Here is a 26,388-nt window from a genome sequence, read left to right on the forward strand (position 1 = left end):
AATTTCAAAACAGATTTCACTGCTTCTCAGTTTGGGCAAAAACTGCATCAGGCCACACCACACAAAGCCAATCCACTGAACAGAACTATTCTTTCCTTAGTCAGATGTCAGTACACTTCTGTTCACTCGGGAAATGTAGGGAGCAGTTTGCCCCACATACTCCTAAGCAGCTTCCTTCAAAACAATTCACCTAAAACTTTTTTCTTTTCCCTCAGGTTTAGGAAGTATTTAAATTTGACAGCTGTGATTCATGTTCCTTCCCTGTTTTCTGGCTTCTCTATACTTTCAGCTCATCTTGCCAGCTGCATTCCAGGGTACTTACAAGTTTGTGCAGTCAGAACTTTGAGACATAAAGTCTATCCTGACCGTGTAATACCTGATAAGTCTCAGTCACCTGTTAAAGGGTGACAGTGACTGGCTGTTCAGGGTATTGCTTGACTAAATTCCCTGTAAAACCCCATCATCAGCCCTTTTGGGTGTTCCTTTAAGATACTCCCTCGAAGACTGGCTGGCTGTGCTGCAGGCTGCCTTTGCTCCTGCCAGTCCCACATATCACATGCTGACGAGGTTTTCCTAGAATCGTAGAATGGTTTGGGTTGGAAGGGACCTTGAAGATCATTGAGTTCCCATCCCCCTGACATGGGCAAGGACATCTTCCACTAGACCAGGTCACTCAGAGCCCCATCCAACCTGGCTTTGAACACCTCCAGGAATGGGGCATCCACAGGTTCCCTGGACAACGTGTTCCAGTGCCTCAGCAGCCTCACAGTAAAGAATTTTTTCCTAATAACTAATCTAAACTTACTCCCTTTCAGCTTGCACCCATTCCCCCTGTCCTGTCACTACATGCTCTTGTAAATAGTCTTACCCCATCTTTCTTGTAAGTTCCCTTCAGCTACTGGAAGGCCGCAATTAGGTCACCCTGAAACCTTCTCGTTTCCAGGCTGAAAAAAAAATTGAAAAAAATGTGTTTTCTGCAAATTGCTGTGAGATTTATGTTCAGTTTGGACAACGTTTATCTTAGACGTTTAGAACAGAACTTCCAATCTGTTTTACACAGTCTGCTTATTGTACGTATCAGTTTACACCCGTTCTTTTAAGGGCTTGTTTGGGGTATCCCACAGCTCTGAGCCGAGCTGTGCAGGTTTTGATTCCCGGGGTGGGGGTGTCCCAGCCCGGCTCGGGGCTCGACTGCTCTCGACTGCTCTCCGTCGCCCCTGGGCGGCGGTGGAGCACCTCGTCGCTCGGCTGGCGCTGCCTGGCGGCGTTCTAGCCTCGGCTGCTCGGGCCTTGCTCCCGCGCTCGGCGCCGCCGCCGTTCGGGCCCGCTCGGCGCTCGGCTGGCGCGCCTGGCCGGAGCTCGGCTGGCGGCGGCGACACCGACGCGGGGGCTGCGCCCCGGCCCGCCCGGCCCGCCCCGCAGGTACGCTCGGGACCGCGCGACGCCGGCACCGCGGCCAGGGCGCGCCGCCGCTCACGGGCGGGCGGGCGCGGCCAACCCCGCGGTGGTGCCCCGGAAGGCGGCGGAACCGGCCCGTGCCGGGCCGCGGCGGGCGGAGCGCGGCCGGGAGAGGAGGGGGACTCGCTGCCGGGGCCTTTGTGCGGGAGCTCCGGGGCCGCGGCCTTCCAGGGGAGGGGGCGGCGGGGAGGCCGCTGCGCTGCCGCGGGAGGGCGAACCCGTGGCGGTGCCTCCGTCGGGCGGAGGGACGGGACAGGGAACGACCCCCGCCCCGCCGGAGCGCTCCTTAAACCGGGTTTTGTATCCGAGTTTGGGTGCCTTGCGCTTTTCTGCCCATCGCCCCCGCTCTCCCGGGGGTTCGGTCCGGTCCGGCGGCCGGGCTGCTCTGGAATCATGTTTTTTGTCGTTGCTGTTGTTGTTTTCCGGCCTCACCCAAATAAAACGTGGAGGAAGTGTTGGTTGCTCTATCCATTATGGTTTCCTCCTTGTGTTGCAGAACACTTGCTTGTGAAAGTAGTGTTTGGCATAAAATACGTTCTGGAGTGCCCCCAGTTACCTCTTGTCTTGTGAGGGAGTGAGCCCAGCTGATTCACCAGCTGTGGGAACGTTTCTTGTTTTCATCTGCAACATTCCTCCAGACAACACCTAAATTTCTGCAGTGTTTGTGTAGTGTTTTGAGATAATTTGTGATCCTGCTAGTACCGTGCGTTCTGCTGCCGCTGGAAAGCAATTTTTCCTGGACTAAACCAGCATTTTATTTTCAAGAGATGCTGTAGGTGGTTACAGGTAGTTTTTTGCACTACACACTTTTCAGTGTGGTTTTGTTGTAACAGACTGATTCAAGAGTTGCTGTTATCTAGGTGCAAGCCCCTCCTCAGGAAGATTAGTTGTATGAATGCGAGGCCTGTGTAAATGTGGTCAGTGCTCAGTGCTACTCCATTTTCTCCTCTGTATGAAGTGTGCTTTAGTCTTTATTTAAAAACCCAGTGTGTTCTTCTATATTTGTCCTTGTTTACTGCTCCACCCAGCTTGGTGTCCTCTGCAAGTGTCATCTGGCTTCTTTGCCTTTGCCACTCCCATCCTCTTTCAAATTGCTAATGGGAATGTTAAAAGGGGACCTAAGAATGACCTGCTGGTAATGTGCACTTACTGCCAGTCCATTACTGGATTGTTTAAGTTTGTTGTTGGGTCAGTTCTGAGAATGTGGTGCGGGGTTAAATCCATGCAGATTTGAATGCCTTATGGGTGACAAGCAACAGGACCTGAAATTCTCTGCTAAATTTAAAATCCTTTTTTGTGTTCTGAAAGGCTGCTGTAGTGTATTTTCTAACATTCAGAACTGTTCAGTGTAGCTTGTGTGCCAGTTCTGGAGTCCACAATTGATGCTTCTGTAGTTTTTTTGGGTTTTTTTAGATCTGGTCCGCTAGTGTTTCAGTAGTCACGAGTGCGTGCGTTGTACTCGTCTGTTGATTTGTGGCAGTGTTGCTGTTAAAAGACTAGGGCAGTACACTAGCATTTATATTTTTCCTTATGCTTATAGTGAAATATATATTTGGATCCAAATATCTGGACTTACCTTTTCAGGTTGAGTTGCTGGGCAGTTTATGCTCAGTGTTTACTTTGCTGACAGCTTCTCTCAGTTTTCTTTCTTTTGCCCTTTTCTGAGTCATAACTGACCCTCTGGATTCTTGTTGGGTTGTTTCCTACTTTTCCATTTTCTGTGCAGCATTTCTAGCTTTTATGCAGCTGTAACAACCAGTTCTAAAGAAGGCAAGAAATGATGCTGTGTGCTACTATCCCTCTGCCAGAAGTTTGGCATTTGAATACTTATTTTTTTAAGAAACTTCTGGAAAGATACCCTGGTATCTTTTATGCCGTGGTTAGCAAGCTAACTGAACCCATGGCTCTTGCAGAGTTATTGTTGTTGTGAATACTTATTAGTATTACTAATGCAAATAGCATTAAGGTCCTTTTTCTTTTTCCCCCTACCGAGTTTTTATTATCAGGGACCCAATAAAGGGCAATAGTGCATGGTAATAGTTGCCTTGTGTGTTTTTTGTTAGTAGCCCTGTGCTAACCCAGCAAGGAGGGTGATAGAAACAAAATATTAATAAGGCAAGGACAAAAGAACTTTGGTTTACAAAAGTTGAATGACAATGGGGTATGCAGAGGAAGACAATTAATATTAGAGATCTTTGAATGGAAAGTTAGTAAATGGTGTATAGTAGTGGCCTAATGAAAGACCCACCGATTGGGCTGCTTGAAATGAGAGTAGATCCACTCGTCTCTACAAGAGGAGATGTACATGCCTGCCTCTCAGGACTTAACCTGGGTTGTTAAGAAGCCTGGGATTCTTGTCTGGTAACTGTTGTCTGCAGTTCTGGTAAGCTGTTGAAGGCACTCAGGACGATGAGGTGTCAGGCTTGAGCGTGGAGAACGCGGTCTTAATCCGTGTGCTCGCACAACTCCACTTCAGGTGTTCTCGGTGAGGTATTTTGGGCTGTCCTTGCAGAGTAATTCCCGCTTCCTTCTTCCTGGTATGAAGTACTAATTCTCCACCTTGAGCAGCATAGAATTGCTGAGAGGAATCTGCCTCGTGTTTTGGACACTTTCCCCCCTCCCTTTTTATTTCTCCACAGTCTCAGTCCAAGGCCAAGAAGGGCAAGGGTGTCAAGAATTGGCTGTGTTTCTTTTATCAGAGTCTAAATCTTCTTTGTCTCCCACCTCTTCTCTAGTTCTGATACATCTTTGTGTGAAGACTTCAGCTTCTGTCTGGATCATTTTTGCTTTTTGTCTTGATAACTTACTTCCATGTCAGCAAGAAATTATATGGCCTGTGTTTTTTAAAATGTGTTCTTGCTTCCAGTTGTTTATTACTTGGGTAAGGTGCATATGCCTTAAGTGCAGCCTTGAATGCATAAAACACTTTGTCTTCATCTTTTGGTACCCGATGCTACTTCTGCTACTTTGTAGTGTGGGCACTCCCAAATTTTCTCTAAAGTATGATGTCACCTGGAGGGACTTGGCTAGGGCCCTTGAGGTTGAGGAACCTTGATATGACTTTGAATGTAAACACTGGGATTTTGAATTGAAAATTTCTTTACCTTTCTATCTAATTGGGAATAATTCTTTTAGGGGGTTAATCTGAATTCTGTGTCTCTCTGTTTGTCTCTCTTTCTGTTGCTGTATCTCTCTCTTCTCTCTACCCCTCATTTCCTGCTGTGCATGGTATTAACAAAAGATGCCATGGTTTGAGTATGGAATTGTGGAAACCAACCCTTAATCTTCTGGATCTCAGTTCTGCTGTTTGACTTATCTTACAGTTCTGTGAAATTATATTTATTCTCTTCCTATCTTCTGGATTGAAAGTAATATCTCTCTTCTCAAGACTTCATTAATTTTATTTCAAAATTGTAATAATAGTCAGGAAAGTGCTCCATATTCTCATTGGTGAATGAAACTGTCAGACTCCAGCCGTGGCTGATCACTTACATTGATTTTTATTACTTCCCTTTTTATTTTTACCATTCATTTTCTGACCTTCAAGAGTTGATATCTGCAAGTTTCTCTCCTACTTCTTCATAATTTTGCTGTAAATAGCTGGCAATTTAGTGTATTTCTTTTGATTGAAAAGTTCTCCAAAGTGTATTCAGCTCATTTAATCCAGACTGGGAAGACAAATTAAGATTCTAATGGCGATCAGCTCCTCATTGCAGTCATACAGGATCTTGAAATGACAGTGTACTATTGACATCTTTGTAATGTAATTGAATTTCCTGAGCTGCTTGTAGTTTCAGTTTAAAACACGGTATTGAATTTTTCAATCATGAAGCACTAATACAAGTTATTTTTCTTTAGGAATCCCGATTTATGTGGAAGCACTTGCTGCAGTGCATACAATGTAGAGCAGTGTGTCTAGTGCATCTGCAGAACATTTGCTTTTGAATTACTTTCCCACCTCTCTCTGGCCTTAATCAAAGAAAAATTTCAGCTTACAGAATTATACTTTGGGGAATATTTAAAAACTTTGAAGAGTAAAACCAGGGCCATATAATGAAAGTGCCTTCATGGTATTAGTTTTGGACTTTGTTGCATAGTTGCATCATAAACTTGCTGTCTCTTCTTCTAGGGCTTTTTAATAGTGTGGGGTTTTTTAAATTCTCCATATTTAGAGGCACTTAGTTGAAAACTAGCTCTTGCTCTAATTAAATTTTTTAATTAATCTGTTTTTTTTTTTTTAAGCATAATCAAGGACACAAGTAGAAACAGAACAAAAGAATGGATTCTAGTTTTGCTTTTTTCATTGTTTTGGTTTATCGTGCTTAAGATAATGATTTGTTATTCCTCTGTGAACTGTTTTTGTTTGTGGGTTTTTAAAGATTGTAGTGCAATATAGCTTTATTTTCAATTTTCTGTTTATTTAGATATTGCTGCAAGGTATCTTGACGGTGTCTCCATGCAAAATGCTTTCTGGTGTTTGGTGTTTTTTTGTTTTTTTTTTTTTTTTTTTTTTTTTTTTTTTTTTTTTTTTTTTTTTTTTTTTTTTTTTTTTTTTTTTTTTTTTTTTTTTTTTTTTTTTTTTTTTTTTTTTTTTTTTTTTTTTTTTTTTTTTTTTTTTTTTTTTTTTTTTTTTTTTTTTTTTTTTTTTTTTTTTTTTTTTTTTTGTTTTTTTTTTTGGCTGGTTGTTGTTTGTTTTTCTTAGTTTTTTTGCTGAAGAGCTAGTATCTCTGCAGATGGTGACAAAACTCCTATAAAAGTACCACAAATGGAATTAAGTAAAGACAAATCATGTTGTTTAAAGTAAATTTTAACATGCAGCTGATCAGGTACATTGCCAGAAATTCATATGGTCCTGTCACTTAATAAGGAACACAGTCCTGTTCTTCCAACACTTGTCTTAAGTTTTGACGTGTGCAACTATTCTGGATATGAGTCATGTCACCTATTTTTTACTGATTTTGTTGTTGTTATAACATTGCTCAAATTCCAGTGCTACATAGTTCAATTACTTACCAAACTAGGACTCCTTGAGTTGTCTTGTTTGTTTAGCTGAGTTGAGGCAGTGCAAAGAGGGCAAATCAGCTTTTTTGTTTTGGTTTTACATAAACTGTTTTTTAAATTTTGCTCAGTCTTTCAAGTGGAGACATGAAAAGGGTTAGTGGGAATGGCATGACGTTTGGTATGAATTGAATCAGTATTTTTAATAAAACTGCAACTATAATTCATGTCTTCTATCCAGGATACCATTTCTGGGTTTCTTACATGGTATTGTTTTGTGCAGTTTAGGAATCCAATGGCATCATAATCTCTGTATTGCAGAAGGGAGGGAAACACGGATTGTAAACAAGGAAGGGAACTAGAAAGTCTCTGGAGCTGTATGATTGCTCATATATATTCCAAATTATGTTTTAGGCATCTGGTTTGTTCTTGGAGATCTCCTGCCTGTGGGTCTCGAAACCAGGTTTTATTACTTAATCAATGAAGTGCCTGTAAAAGAAGGAGGGGCTGAGTAGTCTGTAGTCCTTGGCAAGATGATATTTGACTGTTTTCAGTGTGCACAATGATTTATTCTTTGCTCTTTTGAGCTTCTGGAAAACATAAGGAGTCTTGATAAGAGAGTTTGCCTCAAAATTAAACTGTAAAATACAAGGGAAACTGACTTGTAGAAACTCTTTTGAGGAAATAGCATGTCTTGTGACTGCAGCCTTCATTGGGATCACTGTGAAGATAAAGCATTTGGGCTTAGTGCTGCACACACTGTTTTCATTGCCTGTCTTGTGATCTCCTGATCATTCTTGGAGAACTCACTCACATGTACAATAGTGGGAATGCCAAATTGTTGCTAATATTTATTAAATTACTAAAATGTATTAAATACAATAAATGATTCTCTTGAATATATTGCTGATGTTCCAAGCCTGCGATGCTGCAGTTTACAGTTTGGAATAGTTGCAGTGGCACACTCCATACTTAGTGCTGGACACTTCTCTTAAGAACAGACATTTTGAAAACAGAAGTAACTGGCTTACAAGATAGGAAGGCCCTTGGCCAGAGCAGGGATAGTTCATGGTACTATCAATCTTGTTTCCTCTTTTTTTCTAGAAACAAGTTTGCTTGTGGTTTTGCAGGACAGTGACATGCCTCATTGTTCACAACAGGGGTTTTTTTTCTGTTTTGTTGAGGTTTTTTTCCACCGTATGTTCTTTTAGTACAAAGTATACAGCTTGCACTGGCCTGTAAGATATGTGGATCATATCCACTTTACAGTCAATGTGTTCTGGAAGTCTTAAAACTCAAGAAAGAGACTTTGAGACAGAAACTACCAGCATGTGCTTTCTTTCCTCTGCCTTTTCTAGGGAGGCTTATACGTGTGTTCTCTCTGTAGATCCCAAATTGCAAAGTCAGTGACAACTTTCATATTTCACTTAATGTTGCCTCTTTTTTCATCAGTCACTTGAGATCTCTTTGGGCAGCAGAACTGTCTGGAAATTATTTGGACATTTCTATCTTCTGGATAGATCTTCCTTTATAAATAGCTTTTACTGTTTGCAGCTTTATTTAATTTTTTTAAAAACACTGATAGAGCTGTTTACACTGATTCTGTACACACACATTAGGAAAGGCTTTTAGTGTTGGGCTCAGCATGCAACCACAATGTCCTTTGGAGTGGTAATAGATTTGAAAGCTGAAGGGCACATGGAATAACTTTCTTCCCCAATGGAGAATTGAATAACATGAAATAGATAGTATTCCGATATTATTCTTTTATCAAAGCCAACTGTGCTCCCAGCACGGGGGTACCACACTTGCCACAAAATTAGTAACACCAGAGATGGGGAAGGGGCATGCTAAGAGATGGGACCATAATCTCTGTAAGGTGCTGAAGTTTCTAACTGGAACAGTAAACCATTTCATAATGCATAAAATATCTTGACATCCTTTTTAAATGACAATTTGAATATGCTTCTTTTTATCCCTCTTGTCTCCCTACCTTTTTGTCAGTCTTTTCAGGGGTCCTGTACCACCATGAAGTTTTACCAGTTTGCTTCTTTGCTTTGATTTTCTAGAGGTTCAGTGTCGTAAAAGTGGCAATTACAAGTGAGCTTATGTCACTCTAATGCTGGGAATCCTTCAGGCCTCTTTGAGAACAGCTGGTACAGAGCAAGTAAAAGGCTTGGGGTTGGGCTCTGTAATGCTCTTTCCAAAACTGTAAACAGCCCAGCATGTTGTCCTGAAATGCCCTGAAGGGAGAAAACTGTTAAGGAAAGAAAGCTGCCAATTATATAAAAATTTCTTGAGTCTCCACTTTCACAATTTCTGTGGTGCCCTGGACCACATCCAGGGCATCAGCTAATCTTCCAGTTGTTGGACTTCACTTTTGGTCATCCTGATTAAACCAACCAAAACTGCTCCTGCCACCCCCCTCTCTCCCAAAAAAGCAAAAAACCCCCAAAGAAACAAAACAAAACACAAAAGACAAAACCCCCACAAAACCAAAAACCATCCCCCCAAAAAAACAACAACAAGAAGAATACAGAACAATACCAATCCCTGTTTAGGTAGTCAGCTGCTTATCAGTTGTGATAGCGTGGGTATTTATAATAGAAGCTGTTACTGAATTAGTCCACCACTTGCCCAAACAGGTTTGATTCAGTGAGCTGCAAGTTTTCTTTATGCTGAGGCCCAAGAAGTATTTTCAAACCCACTGCATTTAATTTAAACTTTGTTAGTCAGATGGCTAATGAGTAGCTATAAATATGGTTTGTACTTCAGTAGTTTATCTGCTAATGGTCTTTAATAACATGCTGTCATTGTTTGACTTATATTTGAGGAAAATGTTTGGAATTGATTCAAGCTAATTCAGACAGGATAAAGCTTGGTCCCCAAAGGGGTCTAGGGTAACACTAAAGTCCCAGCATCATTCAAGGATACATTCAGTATTTTCTGAAGAGATCACAGCTTTTAAAAATGGTGAGCAGGTTAGCAGGGTACTGGGAAGGCATTTGAACTCTGAGCTTACTTTTCAAATGGGATAAAGACATGAGTCAGGAGAAGCTGAAAAAATGAGGAACAGTCCCTGAGGAAAAAACATTAAGGTCAGACAGGAAGCTCACATGTTAAGTGTTTGTTGTAGCCAAATTAGCTGAATAAATTAGGACACATACACAGAGATTCACATAAACTGTCTTAGGGTATATACTTCATTTTATATAGTGGAGGTAACTTGGTCTTTCAGTAAGGTGAAACTAGAGGTTCACTGACCGCAGTTGTGGGTGTTATCTGTCCCTTTATTTTACAATGTGTAAACTTGCCCATGGCATAAATAAAGTTGTTTGTTAAACCTCTTGATTTCTTTGTTGCTATTGTAGTGGAGGGAACATTAGTTCTTCTGAAAGGGCTGAAATGTTGCTAGGTTGTCAGAGCTTGTTCTTTCTTGGGAGTAATTGGGTTATCCCACTTGTAAATGATCAGGGTCTCTTAAGTTATGTAGTTTTTTGGGCCTTTACAGCAATATAAAGGCTGTTCCAAAGCTTAATGTTTTACATCTCTTCAAACTTCATCTTATTCCAGCTGCAGGTTTGGTCTTCCATTGGTGTCCTCTTTCTGTGTTTATTCTCGGGTTGTTGTAGCCCTTATTCCTTAAATACACACATATAGAACATTCAGGTACTGTTTTCTTAATTTTACTAGACAAAACTAGACTTACAGTTTCCCCCTGTAAAATAGGCTTTTTGTTGCCTGTATTGTTCTGAGCTGTCCTTCTCCTCCATGCTGCTTACCATCTGAATCCAGTCATTTCTGAACATGGGTGACTGGGGCTGTTTGCAGAATCTCGACCAGGATTTATTAGCATTTGGTGAAAAAAGATGTTTTGTTTAGGGATTCCTGTATTATATTGTGCTTTTGGATGTATCTATTCCAGCTATCCTTGTTCTAGCTTTTTTGGGTCTGGGCTTTTTTAATCTGTACAGTTGTTTTTAGGAATTTGCTTGCAGCGTGACATCTTGAGTTTTTGTGTTGCTTTCCAGTAAGACTTTTTTATTTTGTAGACTAATTCCTACCTAACGTTTTTGCTGACTTTCACAGATTCTCAAAAGAAGGCTTATTTTACACTGTGGAGTTCAGCTTCTCTAAAATACACGATCCCCATGCTGTTTACATTAAGCATCAGGGAATTTTCAGATAGCTTGAATTTCATTGTGGAGAATTTCTTTTCTAGGAAAATGGATGCCTTTACTTGTTCATTTCTCCAGTACTCTTTACTGTACTTTTGCAAATGAAAACTGGTCTGTTTTTTGAACCCATTTTCCTGGGTTATCTCTTCAGACAGCTCCTCCCTGTAAGCCGCAGCTGTCTTAATCTGTTCAGGGTTGGTTTTTTTTTTGGAGAGAGTGGGAGGAAAGAAAGGTTTGCTGATGACCATTCTGTCATTTAACATTTCATCTCCTGTGTTCGTGAACCTTTTTTCCCTGTATGTGTTTTTTGCTTTTTTAAGTTGCTACTTCCTTTTTCTTCTCTGCTGAATGTTGGTTGTTTTGTTCAGTGTAACATGAACTGAAGAGGATTTATCTTCAGATCTTTATGTTCTAAAGAGAAGGCAGAGTAGTATGCGCGCTCTGCTGGGTTCAAAAGGTAATAGCATCGCAGCAAAGTTTCTTCGTTTACCTATTCAAAGAAACATTCCTGGAGAGCTTTTGTGGCAGACTCCAATGTACAACACCACTCAAAAGCTGTGTAACTTGGTTGCTATTAGAGTCACTGTATTTAGTTCTTTCAAAGAATTCACTCTCTTTCTCTAGACAATGTGTATTAATACTTTCCTTTGCAGCTCAAAGTGTATCAAAAGCATTAGTCTTTGCCATTGTGCGTTACTGGGGTGAACTGTTGTTCCAAGAGCAGTGTAGATCAAAAGATGATGTGCGGGCAGGTGGAATGAATAATCTTGATAGAGTTGACCAAGATGCTGCTGCAGTGTAAGGTTTGGTCCAATATATGATTATTTTTATATGTTGTAAGCTATTGTGATAGAGTTGGAAGTAATTTGGACTTGAGATCTATCAGTCGTCTGACCTTTGTAGTGATAATAATTACTGTTATTGAAATTTGAATTATTCCCTGGATACTCCTCTGTCATATTGTCGGTTTTGTAGTACTATTCCTCTAGCTATCAGTCACACCTCCCAGATAGGACTTAAGTCTTCAAAGTGTAATCTTTTTTATTATATACAGCAAGAGATGAAGAGAAGGGAAAAAGATTCAAAGCCAAGTTTTAATTCCCTTTAGGTATGTTGTGCCTAGGGCATGTGTACGAGGAAAGAGATAGATACTTTCCAAGTAATCTTTCACTGCAGAAATTCAAAGCTAGGCCTATATTGTAGAAGCAGGTAGCAAAGGCTGTGGGAGAGGGTAGATTTTTTTTCTCTTAAATCTATTACTTTGAGATTTAAAGCTCTTACTTCGTCTAGGTGATCAAAGTAAAAGCTGCCTTCCTTATCTATGTCTTATCTTTCTAGGTTTCCATGAAGATAAACAACTGAAATGTGGATAGCCTGTTTGTAGCTTGGTGGTAGTTGTCATCTGGAACCTGCTGGTATCTCCTCTGAGTCGCTGGTGTAGTGTTGGCAGCTGAGAGCCATGAAGGTTGTCCCAGAGAAGAATGCTGTCCGCATCCTGTGGGGTAGGGAACGGGGTACCCAAGCCTTGGGTGCTCAGCGGCTTCTGCAGGAGTTGGTGGAGGATAAAACTCGATGGATGAAATGGGAGGGCAAGGTAAGGTCATGGGATAGAGCTGCATGGCTTGATTTTGGAGTGGGGGAAGGGAGGCAGGGATTTGAAATAAATGGTCTTGTGATTGTACATTTGATGTGTTACACTTGATATGCTCTCTGGCTCTGTTCAGTTCCTGCAGTGATGTGATACTAGATATGTTCCTGCAGCGGGTTCCCCCTGTTGTCTTTGTGGCTTACAGTAAAGTATGATCATATGACTCTTGCAACACTTCCTGCTTTGTTGGCTTTTTCAGAAAGTTGAGTTACCAGACAGTCCACGCTCCACCTTCTTGCTGGCGTTTAGTCCAGACAGGTAATTAACTCCTAGTTCGTTCCCTATTTCAGAGTCTCCCTACACTTACAAAAGTGATGGAGGCTTGTGCCCACTGAGTTGTCCAGTCCCAAACAGCCGAGTGAAACTTCTGGTTCCTGACATGCATGGATGGAATGTGCACACTTTCCTAATTTCACAGCTTCGAGCATAGTTGGTGTTTAATTTCTGAGGTACCCAGATGATACGAAGTTCTAAGGAAAAAAAGATCTGTGTAGCCGCCAAGGGAGTTCATAAGAAACTAGAGGGAGTAAAAAATGTTTTAATACAACATGCCCAAGTTATGTGGCACACTCACTGGGATATCTGGGAATAAAGAACAGAGCAGAATGTTTATTGAAAGCAGAAATGGAGGTGGGATCCCTCATGCCGTCACTTGATTTGACAGTGGTTGAGATGTTATGGAGAATTGGGAATATTTATTTGCCCCAAATTGTCACTCAGGAGTTCCTTCTGAGCTGCACGTTCACTCTGACGTTCTGGGTCAAGTTTGTGCTTGCAGATTCAGATGAGGTCATATTTGCATGGACCCTGAAATCTGGCTACAGGAAGTTTTGTGCCCACTGGTGAAACAGTAGCCTCTTAGCCTTTGAGCTCTGTGAGGGAGAGCTGCTGGGTTAGGTGTGAACAGACCCCAACTGTGGTCTGATTCTGCTGTACTTTCCTTGTGCTGATGTTTGTCCTACCTTCTGCATTCCCAGGACCCTAATGGCTTCCACACATGTGAACCACAACATCTACATCACAGAAGTGAAAACGGGCAAGTGTGTTCATTCCTTGGTTGGACATCGCCGCACTCCCTGGTGTGTCACCTTCCATCCCACCATCCCAGGCCTCATTGCTTCAGGATGCCTAGATGGGGAGGTTAGAATTTGGGATTTACATGTAAGTCTTTCCTGAAACATACGTTCCTTTGATATTTGGCGGGTGGTGACTTTTTTTATCTGAGTTTGTTTTCCAAATGTTACCTGGTAAGAGAGCTCCCAGAAGCTTTACTGGGACCTGTCTCTAAAAGCATAGAACAGACCATAGCCATCCTCTCCTGTCTAGAGAGAAGGTGACAGATTCTTAGTTCAATCCTGCCAGTTAGGTCATGCTTCTGCAGGAGCTGGGGGAGGATAAAACTCAGTGAAGTAAACTGTGCCTTTTTAGCTTATTATAGGGATACAGGTTATGCTGGAGAACTTTGTGCAAGGTGCCTGTTTAGCTTACGTGAAAGACATACCATTTGTCATTCCACTGAGCATATCTGAACTGTTCAGTAGAGAAGCTGCTGCTCTGCCTGTTCTGCCTAGTCTGGTGACTGGCACAGAGACAAAACACGAGTACTTTTATCTGGTTGCTCTAAAATAAAGCATTTTTACAGGCTGTTTGAGGTGCACTTACCTACAAAAATATATCTGTTGTCATTGTTGCAAGTAGCATTACATTCTAGACATGGCACATGACCTTGTATGGGAACAGCTGTTGTTGTTGCCAAGAAAGCGTGTCATTTCCAATGCTCTAGGCAGCCTTATAGATCTGGCACATACATGGAAATTTAATGATCACTAACTTTGTAATAAACTGCTGGTGGTTCTTGACTCCTCACTCTAGGGTGGAAGTGAGAGCTGGTTCACAGACAGCAACAATGCCATTGCATCACTTGCTTTTCATCCTACGGCTCAGCTCTTGCTGATTGCCACTGCCAATGAGATACATTTCTGGGACTGGAGTCGTCGGGAGCCTTTTGCAGTGGTGAAAACAGCCAGTGAAATGGAGCGGGTCAGGTGAGTTCCTGTTTCTGGGTGAAGAGAACACTTGTGTGTGAAAGATGGTCAGATCTGGGGGATGCAGGGCATTCCTCTGGGCTGCTACACCCTCTGCACCGAGGCAGTGGAGGGAAGTGTTGCTTGCAGCTCCTTAACTCAGCTGATAGAAAACCAGTTCTGTGAGTAGGAAGAAAAGCAATTGGAAGTAATAGATCAGCTTGGTTGTTCCTATTTGTAATAGGACATGTGTCCAATAAATGCCCAGAATCTACTTCATGTTGATTTGTAAGGTTAGTAATTAAACTTGTCAGCCGTAAGGATGAGAGAAACCAGAAGGTGCTGGAAGAGAGTGCTGAGCTATTACTTTGGTGCACTTGTAGAGGAAACTGCATTGCTGGAAACTTGATGCCTTCTTTTGAGCCATTTAAAATAAGACAGTGATGTGACATTCAAGGCAAGTTAATCTCTCCCTTTGTACCAAATTCCATTTTGTAATATAAACATGCATATTCCTTTAAATTTTCTGGTTGTTTCAATTGATACAGCAGTACTTACTTCCACCTTTTAACTTCTCTATAGTGTTGCTGTGGACTATAAAATAGCTGCAATCTTCAGCTAGATCAGTACATTTTGTTCTTCTTAGGGCATAAACTTTTTGGCATCCTTAATAATAAGATGATAATAATGTAGTAATGTTCTCACTGCAGATATTTCCTGTGGGGTTTTCTTCCTTGCTGTGTCCAACTTCCTGTGTCAATGTGGAATGTGAACTGATGATTGATACTCTGGCACTGCTTTTGTTTTAGGCTGGTACGGTTTGATCCCTTGGGACACTACTTGCTCACAGCAATTGTTAACCCTTCTAACCAGCAGGTAAGGGGAATGTCAGTACTTGTATTGACTGGCTAATTACAAGATGCTAATTGCAAGATTAACCTTAGTCTTTATCTAAGCAGCCTTGTACTTTTCTGAAAACCTGAAGTCCTCCTAAGCTGAATTCTGTCTCATCTTAATTGGTCACGTGAATGTTCTTGTTCTATGTGCAGGGCTAATAAAGTGCTTTCCAAAATGCGTTTGTTTTGCCCTCACTGTCTGATTAGTGGTGAGACAGATGTCCCAATGGTCCTGCTCTTTCAGTTTTGTTGTGACATTCTTCTGGATTTGAAGTTATTTGAGGTATTAATAATCCTTCCCTGAGATGCTGATTCTTCTGTTTGTATGAACAGTGTGTTGTCAAAGCTCACTGGGAAGAGGTTATCTGTATCCCTAAAATGAGCTTGGAAGTCATCTCAATTGGTTTCCTGCAAGTCAAGGGCTTATCACATCCTTCCATCTGTCTGGGGTGGTAGCTGATTTTGGCTGTTCATTTTGAGGTATAGGATTTTACCTTGAGATGACTGAACTTTGATCGTTTCCTTGTGCAGAGCGATGAGGAAGTGGAAATCTCCGTGGACAGCACAGAGATGCCTCATTATCGTCAGCGCGCTATCCTTCCGTCTCAGCCTGTGAGGCGCACGCCCCTTCTCCACAACTTCCTGCATATGTTGTCCTCCCGCTCCTCTGGCATACAGGTGGGAGAGCAAAACAGTGTCCAAGACTCTGCTACCCCATCCCCTCCACCGCCTCCACCACCACCACCTCCGCCTCCAGCCAGTGAGAACACAAGGGCATCTGTCTATAACAGGCTCCGGGAGCGAGTCAGCTATCCCACAGCAGAGTGCTGCCAGCACCTGGGGATGTTGTGCCTTTGCAGCCGATGCTCTAGTGCAAGACTTCCTTCTTCTCTCTTCCCACACCAGGAAAATGCACCCTCCACGTCTTCTGGGGCCACTGGCACTTCCTTCTCCTCTGTACAGACAGAGCCTTATCAACCCCCAGAGCAGACATCTGTAGCGCAGGACGAGCAGGGGATACTTAACAGGCCCTCTGCTTTCAGCACAGTTCAGAGCAGCACTGCTGGCAACACCCTGCGCAACCTTAGCCTGGGCCCCACACGGCGGTCCCTCAGCGGGCCCTTGGCAGGGCACCAGTCCCGGTACCAACAGTCTGCGAGAGAGATGGCTTCAGGCTTAGGTGGGTCTGACTGGTCCAGGACAGTGCTGAACATGAGCTCTCGGTCTGAGCTGGAAGCCATGCCTCCCCCTAGGACCAGTGCCTCCTCTGTGAGCTTGCTGTCAGTGCTCAGACAGCAGGAGGGAGGTTCCCAGGCATCAGTCTATACCTCTGCAACAGAAGGGAGGGGCTTTCTGACCCCAGGGGCTGAGGTGAACAGTGGTAGTAGTGCTGGCCCGAGCAATCCAGCCAGTATCCGTAATGAGCTCCAGTGTGATTTGAGGCGATTCTTCCTGGAATATGACCGGCTTCAGGAGTTAGATCAGGGGATTGGTGGGGAGCCCAGCCAGTCACAACAGGCTCAAGAAATGCTCAACAACAACATTGAGCCTGATCGACCGGGTCCCTCCCATCAGCAGACTCCACACAGCAGTGAAAACAATTCCAATTTGTCCCGGGGTCACCTGAACCGCTGTCGTGCTTGTCATAACCTGCTGACCTTTAACAATGACACGCTGCGCTGGGAAAGAAGCACGCCTAGCTACACACCAGGGCAGGTCCAAAGCACATTTGAGGGTGTGCCTCCAAATACCAGCCAGGTGCAGCCTGCAGAGAGAACCGAGGGCAGAGCTCCTGCCTCTAGCAGACTGCAGCTGGGCAGCTCTTCCACCCCGCAGGAGGAGAGGACCGTGGGAGTGGTCTTTAACCAGGAGACGGGGCACTGGGAAAGAGTTTACAGCCAGTCGGCTTCAAGCAGACCTGGGAATGTATCACAGGAGGCCTTAAACCAGGAAATGCCTGAGGAAAGCTCAGAGGAGGATTCACTCAGGAGGTAAGATATATGCTTGCCCTTCCTCCTCTATTTTTTCTTAAATCTTTTACATCTAGTCTGAGGTTTTTCAGTATTGTCAGAGTCAAAAATCTTTTCTCATGTGGCTGTGTGCTATTCATGTAGGGGAAAATAGAGACATCGTTGTTTATGTCTTTTATAGCTGCTGTTGTCATGCTGCAGGTGAGTTCTGAAGATTAGGACAGAGAAGGGACCTCTAAATGATAGTACAGACAGGCAAAAGGGCAGGCTCTCAGCAGAGCTCTGGGTGAGCTGTGCTCCTGGTGTTTCCCAGACACTGCAGAAGGATGGAAACACAGGATGTTTTATGCTGTCCTTTGTGCCCCATACCACACATGGAGAATCCCCAGGATTGGCATGGAAAATTAGACATGAGTAGTGAGAATTGCTTTCTTGAGCACTGTGTTTTGTTGAGGTTATAGTTGTTAAGTTGAAAGGGTTAAGAAAAAACTTCTTGGTGTTGCCAATAGGGCAAAAGAAGTCAGAGCTCTGTGTCAGTGGTTTGACCATATATCCAAATGTAAGAGTTTGGTCAAAGCTCTTCAGATTGTTTGCCCTTGATAAAAGAGGTAAGTTTTGAAAGTGGCTTCTGTTGACCTGAGCTTGTTGGGGATGTGCTGATCACTGGAAACTTTAGGCTTTGCTGTATTCTTCTTTTCAGAAGGTGATTCTTTCTTTAGAAGGATATTTCTCTTCTCCTTCAGATACGTTACAAGAAACAGGACAAGCTAAATTGAACTTACATCAGGAAGGAACCTATACACTTTGTGTGAAGTGTCTTCACTGGCTTGTATGGATGATTTGGCTACAGTGATACTTTCGATAGGATTTACTGGGTTTCAGTTTCACATCTTCTCTGTCAAGTGATTTGTGCTCTCACCAGAGGAAAGGTCCAGTCTTGCTGTTTCTTGAAAATAGATGCTTTGAGCTGTAGGAAAGCAAAATTTTCAGGTTGGATGCAGATGTAACTGACTAAAGTGACTTTTTGCACTAGAGTGCTTGAGCAAAGGGAATTCTTTCCTTCTTCCTGCAGATAAGCTGATTATACTCTGGCTGGAACACTGGCTGCCTTTCTTGTTGCTGTAGTTGCATAGCAAATAAGCGGTGGTGGTCATAAAATTATTCATATGCTTCTAAATCCTTGTCCCAGTTTTTTTTTTATAGCCTATCATAATGAGAGTCTCAAGCTGATTACATGGTAACTACTTCTTTCTTGGGCCTGAATGTACCTGCCATTAATTGAAGTCAGATATCCTCTTGGTCCCTATTAAAGGGCAGAGAGGTGAGAAGGAGCTGACAAAAGTTAGCTTTAAAATGGCACTTGAGTAAGTCTTGTATTATCTTTTCTTTCCAAGTAGTGGTACATACTCATATCATCTCCACTGTGTCTCTTGTTTTCTAGGATGAGTCACTGTAGTGTCAGAAATAACAGGGGCAAATAACCTTTTTATTGATCAGGCAATTGGCACATATTTGTACAGTGAGATGTAGTAAGATCTGTAGATGTGATTTTTTTCTGAGATAACTGTATATTTTAAAAATACCCTGAGGCACATAATTCAGTCCACCCCAGCCTGCAGGAGCTCAGTGGGTTACTCTCTAACAATTAGAGTCCTGTGACTAAATCTCTGCATCACTTTGCCTGTCATCCATGGTAGTTGCTGCTGCCTGCTGCAGTGGCTGTAGCATCTGTGCAGGGTTACTTGCCTACCTGGTCACCTGAGCAAACAGTGCTTTTTTGGCTGAGCCTTTAATTTGGAGTGCATAGTTTGATGCAAGAGCTTAGTTCCAGAGGAATTCCTTTAAGATGAAACCTGTGGCGAAACCTCTCTGGAAGAGGTTGCTGAGAAGCTCACAGGGACTCTTTTTTTTTTGTTTTCCCAGTCTCCTACCTCTGTTATCAGACCTTTCTCAAAAGCAGGCATGGCAGGGCCTGCTTCCCTTCTGACTGAAGTAGGTTAAGTATAGAGTACTGAGGGAAGAAAGCTGGAAGCAGTAGGCAGTCTGTTATTAAATGCTCATGGTAATTTCCTTGAAGTAAAACTTCCTTTCTTGTTAAACACATCATGTGGCCTTGGGGGCTTTATGAAATCTTTTTCCTTAAAAGGAACCTTGAATGTGCTGCTGATATAATTTTCTGCCATTCTCAAATTAGCTGTTTATAGTTTTCCTTATAGAACAATAACAAGTCAGCAAGCACCCAGTTACCTAACTTTTGCACAGAGTGAACATCCTCACACCAAGCCTTCATGTCTCCCAGACCTAGGGTGTGCTTTCACAGGTGCTGGAACCATTCCTGCACAGCAGAGTCCGAAATGCCTATTAAGCTTTGCAGCTGGAGAAGCGTGCAAAGATGGTGGCTAAGGGTCATTAGATGTAAGCTGTGTAATTCTGAAAGTGCTGGGGAAATAGAAGAGGGGAGGATAAGCCTTCAAACCAGAGGGTACAAGTGATAACTGAATACACACTTTCAGTCAATGTAATTTTGTGCCTATTGACCTCAGGTTAATTCTTAGCATTGGAATCCAGGTTTTGCTTGTAACCTGTCTTAAATTCTGTTCTTCTTTATCTCTCCATTAGATGTCCTCATTGGGCAATTGAGCTCTGTATTCAGAGGTCAGCTGTAAAACTTTAAATAAAAATTCTATCTGGAAATTCTGTATATTCTCATTCTCTGTCTACAGGCAGGATTCATTCCCTGACCTGGCCGTCCTGACTGAGAATTAGCTTGCCGGGAAGACATTGCTATTGAGGGTCAATTAATTTAATGAGGTAGTTTAATGAAGGCTGTTCTTTACATTCTCTTGATGTTGCTATGTCAGCTGGGTAGGGAGAGAATTCTGCTCTTTCTCATGGTACTGGACTAATTATTTTGCGCTAATCACAAAGGTGATAATCATGTAGTGACACTATCCATGACTAACAGGTCTGGCACCTCCGTTAGGAGGAGCATCTCCCTGGGGGCCTCAGCAGTACAGGGAGTCCTATCACATACAGCTTGACCTGAAAGCAGTGTGGGCATTGAGCTGTGTCCTTGAAGTTAGGCCATTGAAGTAGGAGCTTGGGGAAGGTTTACGATCTACATTAAGTAGAAGTTGGTGAGACTGAGCTTTAGGTTTTCTGAGGTTCTACAGCCTGATTTCATTAATTCAAATGTAGGGGGGTTTCCCCTCTGGATGTCTCTGCCTCACTTCAAAGTGAAAAGAACCTCAGAAATCCCTGAAGTTGTCATGTGAAATGTGCTGCATAAAATTGGGGATAGAAACTGTTGGAAAGATGTAGATGAAGGGAAGATAACTGAGCAACAGATGATAGCTGGCCTAATTTTTCTATAACTTTCTGTTAATTAAAATATGTGTTGAAGCATTGTGTTAATACTGTAATCTCAATGAGGGAAGAGATTATTTTATATACTTTAGGAAGTTGGTTTGTGGGCCAGTTGAGGTTGATAACGAAAAGTTGGTCAGGGAATGAAAGAGGATTCTGTCAGCTGCTTTTCTGAGAGAAGCTAATGATATGTAGAATCCTAGTTCATCTATAGAATATATAGTTCATATATAGAATCCTAGTTCATCAGTTAATGATAAGTACAGTGCAGTGGTGACTAATAAAATTGATCCAGATTTTTTCTCTTCAGTTATTTTAAGATCACACAAGTGACATCTACAGAACTAGTGTGGTTTTTCAGAAAAAAAAAAGAAAATAATTTGCGTTTAAATCTGTTGTTTCTGAGTCCTTTCATGGTGCCCCAGGCCACAGTATTTCTGGAATGGATGCAGGGAGCAAGTGGTGACCATGTATGTACCCGTTGATGCATCTCAAACCTTATTCTGTGAAACAATACCTATAAATGGGGAAAAGGAAGAGAAAAATTGTCCTCCGTAGATGTAAGATTTAACTGCTTGTACTATATGAAGTGGACAATTTTGATATTGTTTATCTTTTTATTTTGTCTAGAGATTTGAATGCATTACTGCAAATGAAAGGTGTGTCCTGTCCTGTTGCCAGGCAGGTTTGCATGAAACCCACCTTTCAGAAGGAAACACTTACTATTCTTATTCTTCCATCAAGAATCTTTGTCTGGCAATTATGTTAAAATTCTCTAAACACTCCACTGCACTCATTCCAGAGGTCAAATTCTGTAGACTGTGGTGCTAGTAACTTCTGTGCCTGCATCTTAGGAATGCATAATGTTTTCACCTTGCCTCACCTATTTAGTTTGACAGACAAGACACACTATTGAAATTATCTGAACATCTGAGAAGTCTTTTGAACTGTCCTGAGTGATGGTTTTGCCATGCATACAGGTAGAAAGGAGTGAGTGTTTGTGAGGTGGGGGAGTTTTTGTCTGGGGACACCTGTATAAACTCCTTTATTTTATTTGTGAGTGTATAAAAGGCAGGGTTCATAGTGCTGTGCAAATAATTGACCTGCTGAAGTTGCACGGCTTACCAAAGGCATTGCTTTTTGATGTGTTCTAGTATGTTAGACACACTGTGCACAAGTGACAAGTGAAGACCAGATTCTCTGGAACCATTTAACAGGGTCCAGGATCAAATTTTGTTTTGTCAGCTCTTGTCCGAGGACTCTGATTCCTCCTGCCTGTGTTCTTGGTATGCGGTGTGAACCCAGTCTTTTCTCCTGAGTGAGGATTGTGTGCGCTCAGCCTGAATGAGAAAGCTACATAGAGAATTGTAAACGTGATCCAGGTGTCAGTGCTGTATGTCACAAGCAAGTTTGGCTGTGCTGTGTTTCATTTAGGAAGTTTTAAATGCTCTAACTGTGGTTTCACCTGCTAGCCGAATGTGGACCTTGGTGACCTTGGTGCCCTGCTCTTTTCAGGCAGGTGGAAGCCTGACATAACACCAGGTGCAGCAGGGTGAGAGTGGTGGTACCATCCTCACCTGCCCGGGTAGTACAGTGACTCCAGCTCACAGCACATCTCTCTTCGGTCTTGATGGCCTTTCTGAAAGCTCTCCATGCTTAGAGCGTGAATGAAAAGAAGTACCTGATCTGTTCCCCTTGGATTTTCTCAGAACTTACTTTCATATTGCTTTGCTGCCACAAGGGGGTAATGTTGCTTCTGCTCCCTTCTGTCTCCTTTCAGAACCAGAAAGTTTCTGAGTTCTCGTAGAAAGGAAACGAGGTAGATTGAGGACCCTCCCCACTCCTAAACTGCACTTTGTCTCCTTTGTTACCATACATTTGCAAGTTCTTCAGTGTTTAAAGAAAAGGTGTGAATGTGGGGATCCAGAGGGGAAATGGCTCTGATACAGAATGCAGGCAAGGGAGGAGCTTAAGCCTTTTGGCTTTTGTTAGAGTTTGAAAGAGAGAGATGTGGATTTGAGACAGGTATTTTGTCTTTCTGATATGCAACTAATCACGGGTTAGAGCTGTGAAAGACCTTGGCAACTTTGTAGAATTCGTCTGGACTTCTTGCTTATTGCCGTGGAGCAAACCTGCCTTCTCAAAGGTTTTGTTTTCGTTTAAATGGTTGCTCATCCTCAGAGGACTTGCATAATATGGAGCTTGTTTTGTGGAGGAATGCTTGGCAAATGTTGGCTGAAGTCTGGGCGTCACCTTTTCCATGGGGCTGTGTTTATTCTTCAAGAATGTCTTGAGCTATTACCTACATTTGGGGGCTTTTCCATAAGAAGACAATGAATATGTTTGGAAATGGTGGTTTGTTTGGGGATGTGGGGCTTTTTTGCCTAATGCAAATAGGTATGGCTTTCTCATAGCCTTGAGGGGATGCCTCTTCTCGTTCTTAATTGCAGACACAGTACTGACTAGTGATCCAACTGGGATCAGTCTGTCGTTAAAGCAGATTGACAGGGTACAAACACCCCCATTCCTGCCCAGCAGAGGTGAGTCCTGTATATGACAGGAAGAGTACAGTCACTTTTGCAGCTTCTTCCTGAGTTCGTGCTGGAGCCTGAGCTTCTGATGTGACAGCTGTGGTTTGTGATGTAAATGACCAAGGTGATCAGATCTCTGCATGTATTGACTTCTGGTAGCTTTCTCGCTGTGCAAGGCGGTGAATGAAAGGGTGTATGTCACTCATATCTTTGCTTTGAAAGTAAAACAACCAGAACACTCTCTTACCCCCTGGAACCGGTACAGAACTGCCTAGGAAGAGAGTTCTGTGGCTGAAATTTACCATCAAAATACAAGAGGAAGGTATTCACTTTACTTTTTGAGGAGAGGAAAGTAAAGCAGGAGGGAATTACCTTATCTGAAGCTACAAAATGTGGTTTGTGGTGGAGACAGAACACATAGCTAGTGTATTCTTTCTTTTGTTCTGTTCCTTATTTCATAAAATCCATGTTTTTACTGTTTGTTTCCTAATTGCTTGCAGCAGTTGGGGCTTGCTTATTAAAGTTGTATTTAATATATACTGTGGCAGTGGTGTTGAGTTCACTGAGAAAGGGATACTTGAGCAGGAAAAAGGCATACCTGAGCTGTGGAGAAGAGAGGCAGCAATATCCAGTGGTGGCTGCTCAGGCTGCTCATCAGTGGCAATGTGGACTCTGCCTAATCTAAATAGACCTACCCAAGATCCTTTTCCTCACTCCTTGGTTTCAGGCCCATTACCTGTGGAAATCTTGCTAACATTGTGTCCTGAATTTGTAGTTTGAGCTCAGTGTTTTGTTTAACGTTATGGTATGTAGACCTTACTTGTGCTGTGGAAAGATGGATTTTCTGACAAACCTTGTAACCTCCATGTGTAATGTGGTAGCTTTGAAAAAGCTTATGCTGTGCTGTTTTCAGGCAGGTTAAGAAACAATTCCAAAGATACTTGTTACAATTCTTGAAAATTGTGGTGATAGAAGTAATATCTTAGCAGTTAGTAAAGAACGGTGTGGCAAACAGAAGTTATGAACGGATTTGCAAGCAGAGACGAGGTTTGGGAAGAGGTGCTTCCATTTGGGAAGAGGTTCTTGAGGACACATGGTCACAACTGTGGGGTAGGAGAATGATTTCTGTAAATTATAGCCTGGGCACATAGGAGTGAACAAAGACCCAATTTGTCAGTTGTGAACATAAAGTGAAGTCATAGTCTGAAGGTGACATGAGCATTTAGGCATGATAATTAGCTGTGTTTATGGGTGAGATGTGCAGGCTGTGGACACACTTGACAAGTATTGTTTGTTTGTTTGTTTGTTTTCTAAAAATGGAAAATGCAAATTAGTTTTGTCAGGAGACTAACCATAGCCATGATATCTAAATGGTCAGTTAATGCCTGTGTGAGCTGTGAGGTTATTGCTACCACTCTTCCAGCTTTGTGATTTTTTTTTTATTATTTTATATATATATATATATATATTTTTTTCTTTCCAGGCTGAGCCTGCTGTCTCTGTGTGGGCAGGAAAGAATTTGTTTTACTGACGTCACAGAAGTTTGAGCTCTTGAATATGCTCCTAGTTACGTAGAAGAACAAGTGAAAGAAGTGCCTGTTTTCTTGCACAAATATTCCTCCCCCTGCCTTTGCTGGTTTCCTGATTTAAGAATAATGTGAGGTTGCTGGAGCCCTTTTACTTATTCGCTGAGAGTTGGTGAGGGGGGAAAAAATGATGCCTAGTGGCTAACAGGTCTCACTCCCTGCTGCCGAGTTTCCCTCAGTGCTTTGGAAAGCTGGGCATGTATACACAGTCTTTGCCAAACTTGCCGAGAGGCCTAAAGCCACCTTTTCTTTTTCTTGGCATGAATGTAAATTTACAGCAATGATTGTAGCGCACCAAAAGAGGCTCTCTTCCCCATGTTACTCTCACGGCAGCTTGATTGAAACTGAGCAGGTATGGAAATAACTCTGCTTTCTTAAATACCTTTTATGATGTGTCCTTTTTTGAACCATTGCCCTTCTGCATTTTTTTTTGTTTTTTTTTTTTTCTGTGGTCCAGGCCTAGTGATGAGGAGTTGACCTATAAAAGAAGCAGGTAAAGTTTGTTCCTCTGCAATCTCGGGGACCTGTTTCCCTACAAGTGTCTGTCTATGGGACTGTTCTTGAATTTCACCTGCTGCAGTGTGGCAGCAAGGGAAATTACTGAAATTGGATTCCAGTGATGATTCTTAGTGAGGATGGCAGAGGTATTTGCTCCCAAACTGGCTTACATTTTTGCTTTTACTGAGGAGTAATGAGATGTAGAGCCATGTGGGTTGGTTTTGATTTTGATTATTTTTTTTAATGTGTGTTGTGTGTTTTTTTGTTGGGTTTTTGCTTATTTGTTTTTGAGGAAGGTCTGTATGAGGTGACCATAGAACAAAGGTCTTGAATAAACACAGATTACTTAGAAATTTAAAGATAGCTGACTTCAAACAGATAGCTATTTGAGGATACCATAAAACATATCCATTCTCAACTTTCCTGCAGACAGGAGAGAAGTGTGAATAGCTTCCCTCTCTTGAAAGCCCTCCTTTAAGCTGTCTTCTCTGCTGTCTGCATATAGTTTCCTTGCAACCACCTGATCCAGCTGCTGCAGGGTGGGCAGCACATCCAGACAAGCTCACTTGACCAGGTACAATTGCTCCTGTTTCTGTTTTTTCCCAGGTGTGCTGAGTTCATGTAATTGTAGTATCCTGTCATGGGGATGATGCTCAACTTACGATTAATGGTAGTCTCTGACATGCTGTGGCAAACTATCTAGTTGTAATTTCTAGAGCTTGTTGTCTGACTTCAGATAAGTCACGTTAAAACAATCTCTAAATTTCGATTTGTTTTTATTTTTGCAAAGAAATAAGTTATGGGCAGGCCCTCACACCTTCTATTTCAGGTCTGCTTGCTGATCTAAAAGCTCTCTGTAGCTTTTTTCGGTGTGGGGAGGAGCTGGAGATGCTGGCAGTATAGTGTACCTTTTTTATGCTAATACAAGCCCTTAATCTTTAGATGTGCAGTCACTATACATGTATTGCATTTGTGCACTCATTCTTTATGCTCGTTAAAAATGCACACAGCATGGTGTGCCCCGGGACAAAGTGCCCTCGTCCAATTCTTTGCTCCTTCTTACAGAATCTGGACTGGAGAATTTACAGTAGGGCAGCATGCGTCTACTCTCTGGTCTTGGAGCAAGAGGAGAGAGGGGAACCGGTGATCTGTCTCAGTAATACAACTGTAACCAAAATAGTGATGACTCTGGATTTCTCCAGTAAGCTGTTCTGGTCTGTTGAATAGCTAACATG

The 26,388-nt window shown here is 42.4% G+C and overlaps 1 protein-coding gene across 3 annotated transcripts in view; it reads left to right on the forward strand.

Moving 5' to 3' along the window:
- The first annotated feature begins 11,974 nt into the window (after nucleotides 1-11,974).
- The window catches only part of AMBRA1 (autophagy and beclin 1 regulator 1), a 121,394-nt gene continuing 106,980 nt past the window's right edge, over nucleotides 11,975-26,388 (forward strand). For 2 of the 3 annotated variants that reach the window (XM_027887067.1, XM_027887076.1), the window contains exons 1-6: nucleotides 11,975-12,228; nucleotides 12,482-12,540; nucleotides 13,260-13,443; nucleotides 14,155-14,327; nucleotides 15,116-15,182; nucleotides 15,734-17,193. In XM_027887067.1, the coding sequence (XP_027742868.1) occupies nucleotides 12,094-12,228; nucleotides 12,482-12,540; nucleotides 13,260-13,443; nucleotides 14,155-14,327; nucleotides 15,116-15,182; nucleotides 15,734-17,193 (2,078 nt within the window). In that variant the 5' untranslated portion in view covers nucleotides 11,975-12,093. The remainder of the gene's footprint in view (nucleotides 12,229-12,481; nucleotides 12,541-13,259; nucleotides 13,444-14,154; nucleotides 14,328-15,115; nucleotides 15,183-15,733; nucleotides 17,194-26,388) is intronic. The other variant, XM_027887082.1, reaches the window with a different exon arrangement.

Source organism: Empidonax traillii, unplaced genomic scaffold (assembly GCF_003031625.1).
Source record: "Empidonax traillii isolate 1590-97213 ecotype Southwest subspecies unplaced genomic scaffold, ASM303162v1 scaffold11:size2795301, whole genome shotgun sequence".
Taxonomy (NCBI): Eukaryota; Metazoa; Chordata; class Aves; order Passeriformes; family Tyrannidae; genus Empidonax; species Empidonax traillii.